Source organism: Chrysemys picta, chromosome 1 (genome assembly GCF_011386835.1).
Source record: "Chrysemys picta bellii isolate R12L10 chromosome 1, ASM1138683v2, whole genome shotgun sequence".
Taxonomy (NCBI): Eukaryota; Metazoa; Chordata; order Testudines; family Emydidae; genus Chrysemys; species Chrysemys picta.
In genome coordinates this window covers 351,589,383-351,600,998 of record NC_088791.1, presented here as the reverse complement: position 1 = coordinate 351,600,998, position 11,616 = coordinate 351,589,383, and the positions used below count along the sequence as shown (strand labels likewise).

Sequence of the window (11,616 nt, the reverse complement as noted above, 5' to 3'; positions counted from 1 at the left end):
GACAATCAAACTCAAAATACTGGTACTTGTATCTTGACTAAGGGCTGGCAGGTGTTTCCATCAAAAAATGGCATTAAAAAAAGCCCCAACGTAGCCCAAAACATTTGTAATGAAAAAACAACTACAGCATCATTATATTATTTATTTCTAATTGCATTCAGTTTGCTACAGTTAGCCTTTATTTGGTTTATCCTCCAGGTTTCGTTAAGGATTGGAAGTAGAAAAAATCAGGTACATTTCACTCATCGTATCACTGTACAAATGACAGTTTCTTAATTTTGTCGTCGCCTATCTCAAACTGCAGCTTCTGTTGATCAAACTGATAAAGAACCCTGTTTACACAGGAACTAATGGAAAACCCCTTGCTTCAGAAAGCTGCAGTAGCAGCTAAGAGTTGGTAATGTAAGAATTACAGAAAAGCCAGGTGATGGGGGATAGAGGGTGGGGGCTGATGGGTCATGCTCAAAGAAGTCAGGCGATGGTCAGAGAGAGGGAATTCAGCAAGGGAGAGAGCAGTGCTGCATGATGGAGTGATGAGAGATTAGGTGTGAGGAACTTCTCAGACTGTGAACCTCCACAATGCTGAGTTCAGTCAAACTGGGACAGAGCACCCTTGATTATCAAGGAGATAGTCTTTCCCCCCTCTTGTAAAGGCTAATTTCAATGTCCCAGGCGATCACATTCTGCAGGTGTATTTGCCCACTTTGTCACGAAGCTCTTTGGTTTTGACCCCATAAATAATAGGGTTGAGCATGGGGGGGATGAGGAAATAGAGGTCAGCCAATAGGATGTGAACATGGGGAGCGATGCCCTGACCGAATCGGTGTATGAGAGGGGAGAAGAAGCCAGAAGTATAACACGTAATCATCACACAGATGTGGGCTGTGCAGGTGTTGAGGGCTTTCTCGTAGGCTTTCTTGGAGGATATTCTGAGGAGGGCCCTGATGATTAGACCATAGGAAAGGGCAATGAACATCAGGTCTAACCCTACAACTACAAACACTATCACTAAGCCATACATCCTGTTGACTGTAATATCCCCACACGATATCTTTGCCACAGCTATAGGTTCGCAGTGCGTGTGGGGGATAACATGGTTGGAACAGAATGGCAATGTGTTCAGGAGAAGGGGCATAGGCAGAATGAAGAGAACAGCTTTGATCAAACCTAGAAACCCTAGCTTAGCTATTCGTCCTTTGGTGAGGATGGTGGCGTATCTCAGAGGGTTACATATGGCAATGTAGCGATCAAAGGCCATTGTCACAAGGACGGTTGAGTGCATAACAGCAACTGTGTGAAGGAAGAACATCTGGGTGAGGCAGCCACCCACAGTAATGCCTTTCAAATTGAACCAAAATATACACAGTGCCTTCGGCACGACGGAGGTAGATGTGGCGATATCTGTGAGTGCCAGCATGCAGAGCAGCAAGTACATTGGCTTGTGGAGGGTCTGCTCTTTGCTTACAACAAACAGAAGTGTAACATTTTCCAACAGGCCAACAATGTAGAAAGTAGCGAAAGGGATGGAAATCCAGATATGGGCAGCTTCCAGGCCAGGGATGCCCATTAGGATGAATGTTGAAGGCTCAGAGGGGGTGAGGTTGAAAGCTGCCATGAAGATCTCAATGTGTTGATCGAGCTCAGAAATGTTCAAGGTGCCTGTGAAGAGAGTGAAGCACAGCAAGGGGGGTTACACACTTTATAACAAATAATACAGTTAAATATAAAATATTTACTATATTAACCATCTAGAAATGGGGGGCAAGAAGTAGATGGGAACATTTATAGAGATTATTTCAGTTATAGTCAAGTCCAGAGAAGTCCTCAGAGGGAGCTAACCAAGCCAGGTCAATGGACAACATGATGGCAAATAAACTTTCATGTTAATAACTGCAATGTGTATGCCAATGTGTATGCCTAAAACCTTACAAGATTCTAAAGTAACTGTATGAGCTCATGACAGGGATCTGGGCATAATGGTACACAGCTCTGTGAAACCCTGTTCACAGTGCAAGCATGGACAGAAACTAAGCAAAACATTGAGATCTAGGAGGCGTGGGATGGGGAATCATACAGAAAATACAGTATCATGAGATCAGTCAGTCAATGTTTCACCCTCCTGTGGTCTCCTCTGGGTAGTATTGGGCATTGTTCTCACACAGGATATTGTAGACCTAGAGGGCTTCAGGGCAGGCAATGAGAATGATCAAGGGCCGGGGGAAACTGATCTGGAGAGAGGTTGAAAAGACTGGGATTGTTACCTTTACAAAGGAGATGAATAAGAGGGGACACAAGAAAAGTCTATAAAATACTGACTGTTAGAGGGCAGATTGAGACTGTGTTCTCTATATCTCATAACACAAGATCAAGTGGACATTCAATTATACTGAAACACGGCAAAATCAAAACAGATAAATAAAGAATGCTTGCTTCACTCAATGCTTAAATAGACTGAGGAACTCCTTACCACAAGTGGTAGTTGAGGTCACGAGATAAGCAAGAATCAGGAAGGGTTTGGACATTTACATGGATAGTGAGTATCCAGTTACATTACTTACAGCTGAATAAATATTTTGGAAAGTCTATACGCCCATGTGTTTCAGGGCACACGCCAATCTCTAGCGGTTAGGTGTTAGGGTGATGCCTCATGATGGTCAAGTCACCGTCCCCATCCACCTGCTACTGGGTTTCTTACACCTTCTGCAGCAGCTGTGGCTGTCACGGTCGGAGAGAGGAAAATGGACTAGATGGACCATAGGTCTGACCCCCGAGGCCATTCCTAGTTGGAAAGGAGCCAAGTGTTGGCCATGGAAACAGACATTATCCTGTTGGACTATGACTTTGTGCTCAACAGAGCTCAACGCCTCTTTGGTCTGTGCATTAGGAAAGATGCAAATTCAATATTTTGCCCGGTTTCAGGGCTCTTGGCCACTGATATAGAGACAGCATATCCTGCTATCATGCCCTCCTCCCCCCACTCCATCAAGTGCACACACACACAGACACAGACACACAAAGACTGTGCATTCCTGGACCTCCCTCAGTGAGATTCCCAGCACTGCCTTGTTTCCTCTAAGCCAGAAACATGCTTTTATTTTTATTCATATTGGTTCTCCTCATCTTCTCCAGAACCAGAGATGCAGGGGCACGGAGAGAGCAGATCCCTCTCTATCCCTGAAAATATTGTTTGAACCTCTAAGCCTGTGAGTTTGAGATTTTAGCAACTCTCCTCACACGTCAGTTCTTCTTTGGTCCAAATGAGCTCACTGATCCTTAGAAGCCATGGGACAACTCCAGTTGAAGTCACTGAAGGCTCATGATTGGTGTAAACAGGTCATTTATTTAAGTTCCTAGATGTGGATTTAGGGTGATCTCAACGGGGCAATGATTTCACCATTTAACCTATTTAACTTTCGGCTGTGATAATCATGGCTTCAGGTCCTGCTACAGAGAGCACCATTGTGTTAGGGTGCTGAATGAGTCTGAAGGAGACATTCACTGATGGCAGAACGTGACAGCAGAATCTGAGAACTCCTGTGTACGCAATTCTTGTTGTGAACTCTCTGGTAGCACAGAGACCCACTGCAGAGGCTTTGGCTGTACTACCTCACAGCACAGTGAAGTTGCTGAATTGGAAAACTTGAGCAATCAAGAGGAAAAATGATTCCACCCAAAGAAAGAGAGTTACTGAGACAGATAGAAGGACACAGTAAGACACAAGGAACTGATCTTAAAAAAAGTCTGATCTATTTCCAATACATTTATAGTTCCAATTATGCCAGGCAAATCTCTGGGTGTTTCTGACAATAAAACAGTTCAAGTCACCGTGCTGGTGAATTCCTGCCCAGATGATTCTTGATTTGAACCTTGGATCCCTGCCTCAGCCCTCAGCACTAACTTTAGGGCAGAAACAAGCCACTCACCAAAATACCACTCAGCAGAGAGGAAATCTCCTTACCCAGGGCTCTGCTTTCTTGTTGCAGTATCAGCGTATGAATCTCACGTCTCTGACACTCAGCGTGCTGGACAGTGACCTTTATGATTTCCCTGTACAGTCCCTGCGGACTCTCAGGTTGGCAGAACTCCCAGACAATTCCCTCGACTCCGTAAGCAGTAGGAAGAGCAGAAAATAGACCCTGGAGAACTGCAGCTTGAGAGTCTCATGTGGGAGCGAAGAAATGATTCGCAAATACCAGGAGCTCAGATTGTCAGGGCAAACAGTGTCTTGCTGATCGTGCAGCCTAGAAATTGGGGATGACTTTCTTTTCTGTGTGTAATACACTATGTGTGGGAATGCCACCACGAGTTACGTGACAAAAACCCATTTCAATTAATCGGAGCAGTGTAATGATGCATATGCCTCATGCAGTTGTAATATCCAGTCCATTAGCCCTTGAAAAGTCACTGCCACCCTGTGGAGGCCAAATGATATGATCTTGAATTGATGCAAGCCGAAGTGCTTTCTTCTCCCAGCATTCTGGCATCAAAGGTATTTGCCAGTTTCCACCTGTGAGGTCTAAAGTGGCAGCTCAAACTGTTCTAATAGTTCATCAACTCTCTGCATCGGGGAAGCATCAAATTTGAATACTGTGAAATTTCAAAAATGGATGCAGATTAGGGTTGTGCTACATATTCCCAACTACATATACTTCGCTACCCCAATAGAACGCTGTCCTTGGGAGCCAAAAAATCTTACCGCTTTATAGGTGAAACCGCGTTCTATCGAACTTGCTTTGATCCACCGGAGTGCGCAGCCCTGCCCCGCGGAGCACTCCTTTACCACGTTATATCCGAATTCGAGTTATATCGGGTCGTGTTATATCGAGGTAGAGGTGTATATAAAACGGAGAGGTCTAAATTAGCTGTTACCACTCGAGAAAGAGACCTTGGAGTCATTGTGGATAGTTCTCTGAAATCATCCGCTCACTGTGCAGTGGCAGTCAAAAAAGTGAACAGAATATTGGGAATCACCAAAAAAAGGGATAGATAATAAGACAGAAAATATCATATTGACTCTATATAAATCCATGGTACGCCCCCACCTTGAATACTGCCTTCAGATGTGGTCGCCCCATCTCAAAAAAGATATATTGGAATTGGAAAAGGTTCAGAAAAGGGCAACAAAAATGATTAGGGGTATAGAATAGCTTCTGTATGAGGAAAGATTAATAAAACTGGGACTTTTCAGCTTGGAAAAGAGGCGACTAATGGGTGATATCGTAGAGGTCTATAAAATCATGAGTGGTATAGAGAAAGTAACAAGGTAGTGTTATTTACTCCTTCTGATAATACAAGAACAAGGGGCCACCAAACGAAATTAATAGGTAGCAGGTTTAAAACAAACACACAGTATTTTTCATGCAACGCACTGTCAATCTCTGGAACTCCTTGCCAGACGGTGTTGTGAAGGCCAATATTATAACTGGGTTTAAAAGGGAGCTAGATAGATTCATGAAATATAGGTTCATCAATGGCTATTAGCCAGGATGGGCAGGGATTGTGTCCCTAGCCTCTGTTTGCCAGATGCTGGGATTGGGTGACAGGGCATGGATCACTGGACGATAACCTGTCTGTTCATTCCCTTTGGGGCACCTGCCATTGGCCGCTGTCAGAGGACAGGATACTGGGCTTGATTTGGTCTGACCCAGTATGGCCGTTCTTATATTCTTATGTAATAGTGACATGGCTGGGCCCAGGATTACTGGGAGGATAAACCAGTCCCATTCTGGTCACTTAGGACTGGGACTAGGGTGTCCTCACTCTGGGGTACTCTCTTCACATTGGATGCTTCCCTGAACCACTGATTACTACATTAAGTTCAAACCAAATATATTTTATTAAACAGCAACTGTAAAATAATAAGAAAAAAATGGGAAAGGTTCAAGGTAACGAGGAGCCCTGGTCTGTGGGCATGGGGACATCACGAACAGCTGTCCCTGGGACGTAAGAAAAGTTCACAGCCTGTTCCTCACACATCCCAGGCCTCCTGCCCAGGCCCTGGCTGCGCTGCAGTGAGACTTGTTCAAACAGTGGCCACATGCCCTGAGGGTCTAGGTGACAGGACGCTTCTCCCCAGCAACTGCCCACCCCATATCCAAACTTCTCAGTCCAGCCTTCAAGGCCCTCTTGTCTGGTGACGTCTCCCTGCCCATGGCCCCACCTTGCTCTCCCCACTTCTCATTGTGCTCGGCTGCCGTGTTACATGTGGCCTGGCCGGCATCCACTATCCTGGCTCTGGCCCCACAGCTCCCCACTGTAGCTCATCCCTGGCTCCCCGTTGGTGCAGCAGGTCTGTGCAGACCCAGGTCCCAGTTCTGGTCTGTTGGAGCTGCAGCTCCCCAGCTCTGCCTCAAGCCCAGCTCTCCTTCTGGGCTCCTTCTCTCTGGCCCTTGTGTTTCTGGCTGCTGCTGTGCTGACTCCAGCTCCGCTTGAGGTGGTTTGCTAGAATTCTACTGCATTTATAGCCCCAAAATAAGGTAAAAAGTAACCTAAGTGTCGCCCGATTTATTTCTTGAAACAAAGTTGTTGTTGTTTTTTTTTTAATTCAGACATTCATCTATATGTCAAAAAACAAACGAAGGCTTTCATTACATACCTACTATAGATTTGATTTAAAAAAAAAAGAAGATACAAGCCCCAGCAGGAGTTTGTCCACATTAGCAACAAATCTACGAGATGACACTGAAATTCAGAGTCAAAGCCCCAGTACTTGATTGTATCTCGGTTGATGGTTGGCAGGTGTTTCAAAGCAAAAAACCAGGTGAATAATGGTGTTAAAATAGCCCCAAATGAGCCCAAAACGTATGTAGTGTAAAAACATCAATGACATTATTATATTATTTATTTCTAATTGCATTCAGTGATGGTAGAAAGTCACCATATTATGTGTTGAACGAGTTTGTTAAAAGACAACATTTCATCCTTGCTGCTTTTTTGTCGGAATTAGACTGCTCCTGCTGCTCGTCATGCAGTGCAAACATTTCCTCCATTGATGCAAACTCTTCACAACAGATTTTGTGTCATTGCCTGTAAGCCCAAACATGAGGAATGTTTTCTAAAAGTTCCTCTTACATCTTGTTCGTAGTTTTTTTTTTAAATCAGGTTCCTGGGAGAAAACAGTCTTTCACCTGCAGCATTGCTAAAAACTAGCAATAGCAACGAAAGAGCAAAGAAGCCGAGTTCATTAAAGTCTTTGACCCCAGCCGCATCCATGGGTTCGAGACCTTCAACCCCAAACTGCTCAACTTGGCTGTTCTGAGTATGAGGCCAGTGAACCATAGGCAAAATTCTTCACCACAATACAATGACAGGAATGAGTTATCAGCCAATCTAGGATGTGAAAGCGACGCAATCACCTGAATGTTTGCTGGCAATCTCTATATCATCTGTTTCACAAACTGCAAAATGAAATGTTGACACCTACTAGTCACATCTTGCACAATGGGAATGGTTTGTGTGTATTTTGAAAGTTCCAGCTGAAAGCGAATCCAAAATCAATTGCGCCAAGTGGTAAGTTATTGGACTCCCAGGCAATGGTGTAGTTTAACACAGCAGTCCCTTGAACAGATTTTTGAGAAAGCCCAGAATGGTCAACTTAAGTATTTCACTCCAGGCAGTGTCAGGAATCAATCAATAGGAACAGAGCAATTTTGTCTTGTCTAACACCGCAGTTCATTAGGCTGAAGTACACACACACATAAGGAATTGGTTTAGAAATTCTGGAACTGTATGGAGTAATTAACAGCAGATTTGCAATGGCCAGTTGCTCAGCTGCTGGGGTGAAAGGGTGTGAGGGAAAAGGTTTCTCAAGATGGCTTCAAAGGACTGCTCCAAAGTGCACCGTATTAGCTAATCTTTTATAACTTTTACAAAATCCATAGTGACATCACTGGACCATCACTATTCCTAACTTACAATAAACTTCTAATATCACAGGCATCTAGACTCAAGGTTTTCATCCATTTATATTCTTCAATTCTCACTTATTTACTAGTCTGTCCACTGCCCCCATTCTGATGAGCAGAAACTGCCAGCTAGATTTTAACCTTGTATCTAAAAGGCTACTTTCCAAATAACCCTGAACTATGTGGTGTTCTATTGTATTAACTCATAGTGGTTGAGTGTATACCCTCTTGTTGCAATTGGCTTCACCTCAATGTGGGGTAAACACCCCTTAAATCCAGAGTAATACAGTCCAGTTCTCAAAAACACAATTTCACAACTTTCACTAATAATCACTAGTAGAATATCCTCAATTCCTGCAGCAGTCTTCTTGTATAAGCACTTTCCAATAGAAACATTTGGTTTATCCTCCATGCTTTCTGATGGATTGGCCATAGAAATATCAGGTAAATTTTGTTCACCGGATCACTGTACATATGATTTAAAAGTTCACCACTGTAGTTGTGTTCTTTGTCTTTGGCTATCAGAAAACAAAGCTTCAGTTCATCAACCTCATTAAGAACCCTGTTCAAACAGGCTCTAATCGCAAGCCACCTTGTTTCAGAAAGCTGCAATATTTTCTGGTAGTCTAGAAGTCATGGAAATGGTGACTCAAAGAGAACAGGTGATGGTCCGAGAGAGGAAAGTGAGCAGCAGAGAGAGCTGTGCTTGGTGATGGAGTGATAAGATGTTAGACTTGAGGAGCTTCTCAGACTTTCAACTTCCACAATGCTAAGCTAAGCCGAACTGGGACAGAGTACCCTTGATTAACTGGGAGGTAGTCTTTCCCCCTTTTGTCATGCATGTTTAAAGTCAGTGGCCTCAGGCAATCACCTTCTGTAGCTGTATTTGCACACTTTGTCACGAAGCTCTTTGGTTTTGGCCCCATAAATGATAGGGTTGAGTATGGGGGGGGCAACAAAATAGAGATTGCCCAACATGATGTGAATGTGGGGAGCAATGCCCTGACCATACCGATGTGTCAGAGAAGAGAAGATGAAGGGAGGATAAAACATCAACATCACAAAAATATGGGCTGTGCAGGTGTTGAGGGCTTTCTGGTGGGTTTTCTTTGAGGATATTCTGAAGAGGGCCCTGATTATCAGAATGTAGGACAGGGCAATGAGTGTCAGGTCTAACCCAGTGCATACAAGCCCTACCACCAAGGCGTACATCCTGTTGACTGTGGTATCCCCACATGAAATCTTTGCAACAGCTATGTGATCGCAGTATGTGTTTGGGATAATGTGGTTGGCACAGAATGGCTGCCTGCTCAGGAACAGAGGCAGGGGCAGAACAAAGAGAACAGCTCTTATCAAACCCACTAGACCTAGCTTAGCTATCCGTGTGTTAGTGAGGATGGTGGCATATCTCAGGGGGTCACATATGGCAATGTAGCGATCGAAGGCCATTGTCACAAGGAGGGCTGACTGCATAGCAGAAATTGCATGAAGGAAGAACATCTGCGTGAGGCAGCCGCCTACAGTAATACTGGTCAAATTGAACCAAAATATACACAGTGCCTTTGGCACAACGGAGGTAGACATGCCAATGTCTGTGAGCGCCAGCATGCAGAGCAGCAGGTACATTGGCTTGTGCAGGGTCTGCTCTTTGCTTACAACAAACAGAATTGTGAAATTTCCCAATAGGCTGATAATGTAGAACATAGAGAAAGGGATGGAAATCCAGACATGGGCAGCTTCCAGGCCAGGGATGCCTGTTAGGAAGAATGTTGAAGGGTCAAAAGGGGATAGGTTGAAAGCTGCCATGATGTGGTCGATGTGTTGATAGGAATTAGAAATGCTCAAGGTGCCTATGAAGGGAGAGAAGCACAAAGAGGGGGGTTACACACTTTGTAACAAATAGGTACGATAAATTTTTTATAGTTATTTAAAATCCAGAAAGGGGATTGAGCAGTGACATGGCAACATTTACTCCTCATACATATAAAAGGGTTGTAATTAAACTATGAACTCAGGACAGGGAATTGGACATCATGGTACACAGCTCTGTGAAACCCTACCCAAAGTGCTAGCACAGACAGGAGGAGTGGGATTGAGAATCCTACAGAAAACACAATGCCATGCGGTCACCGAGTCAATGTTTCACTGTCCTCTAGACTCTTCTGTGTAGTACTGGGCATCCCGTCACAGGATATTGCAGAACTAGAGGGAATCAGTTATTGTTCTAGGCTATGACTTTGTGCTCAAAGGAATGGGCAAGAGGGTCACAAGGCTCTTTGTTTTTAGGGCTACAGGCTGCACCTCTGTTACTTCTCCTGTGTCTTTTGGTGAGACAATTTCTTGCAGACAAAAATTACAGGTGTTAACTGAGAAGAGAAATTCAACTGCTAACCCTTCTCATGCCTGAATATCAATGAAGTTTGCTGATGACACAAAAGTTGGGGAATCGTAAATAAGGAAGAGGACAGGTCACTGATTCAGAGCACTCTGGATTGTTTGGTAAACTGGGTCAAAGTAAAAAATACATGTTTTAATATGGCCATATATACAACTAGGAACAAAGAATGTAGGTGATCCTTACGTGATGGGGGACTATTGAGGGAAGCACAGTGATTTTGAAGAAGATTTTGGGATGTGAAGGGATAATAATCTAAACGTGAGCTCCCAGTGCAATCCTGTGGCCAAAACGGCCAATCAGATCCTGGGATGATAACGAGGGGAATCTCAAGGAGCAGGAGCACAGTTATTTTACCTCTGTGTTTGGCACTGGTGCAACTGCTGCTGGAATCCTGTGTCCAGTTCTGATGTCCAGCATTAAGGATGGATGTTGATACACTGAAGAGGATTCAGAGAAGAATCAGAAGAATTAGTAAAAGTTTAGAAAACCTGCCTTACAGTGATAGACACAAAGATCTCAATCTATTTAGCGTAACAAAGATGGTCAAATGGTGACTTGATAACAGTCTGTAAGTACCTGCATGAGGAACGAATATTTAATAATAGTCCTTTCCGCCTAGCATACAGAGGTGTAACATGGTCCAATGTCTGGAAGCTGAAGTTAAAGAAATTCTGACTTGAAATAAAGTATAAATTTATTAAAGGGCGAGAGTAATTAACCACTGGAACAACTTAGCAAGGGTCTTGGAGGATTCTTCATCCCTGAGAAAGTTTAAATTAAGGTTGGATGTTTCCCTAAAAGATCTGCCCAAGGAATAATTTGGGGGGTATGTTCTACAAGCCTGTGCTATACAGACAAGATGATCACAATGGTCCCTTCTGGCTTTGAAATCTCAAACATGTCTCCGGAGTCAGCTGGAGGCATTTTTTTCTATTCATGACCATTTTGAATTGAGGCCCAAGGGGAGAAATTCTCACGTGACTTTGGTGCCACTGAAGCATTACGCTATGTGTGTGTTTCACGAGTCTGAGGGTCCTGTGAGGCACTGTGGGGATGAACGTTTTAGATGAAAAAAATAATGACTTGAGCCATAAAATCTCTGCACTGAGGAATAAATGTACAACCCTCACCATTATTGACTAACAGAGCCAGCTGGCAAATAATACCAGAGCATCTGTTCTTTACCATCTCTGTCCCAGGGGCACACTCTTTCAGTCTGCTACCAGGACGGCTGTACTTATCTAGACCCCATATTTCCCAGAGCTGCTGCTCTTATTATAGAATGTGCACGCTTCGCAGCTTCCAAGTTGTTCC

General features: G+C 43.9%; 2 protein-coding genes across 2 annotated transcripts; both read right to left on the bottom strand.

Moving 5' to 3' along the window:
- Nucleotides 1-676: 676 nt before the first annotated feature.
- On the bottom strand, nt 677-1,646 carry LOC135972213 (olfactory receptor 52P1-like). Its single transcript, XM_065549344.1, has one exon. It carries the CDS (start codon nt 1,613-1,615, stop codon nt 677-679), a length of 939 nt encoding a protein of 312 aa, XP_065405416.1. The 5' UTR covers nt 1,616-1,646.
- Nucleotides 1,647-8,771: 7,125 nt separating this feature from the next.
- Nucleotides 8,772-9,710, bottom strand: LOC135984384 (olfactory receptor 52D1-like). The gene has a single exon (XM_065599454.1). It carries the CDS (start codon nt 9,708-9,710, stop codon nt 8,772-8,774), a length of 939 nt encoding a protein of 312 aa, XP_065455526.1.
- Nucleotides 9,711-11,616: the final 1,906 nt, after the last annotated feature.

Excerpts from the sequence above, each read along its gene's own strand:
- LOC135984384 (XM_065599454.1), bottom strand. The coding sequence starts at position 9,710 with ATGGCAGCTTTCAACCTATCCCCTTTTGACCCTTCAACATTCTTCCTA.
- LOC135972213 (XM_065549344.1), bottom strand. The coding sequence starts at position 1,615 with ATGGCAGCTTTCAACCTCACCCCCTCTGAGCCTTCAACATTCATCCTA.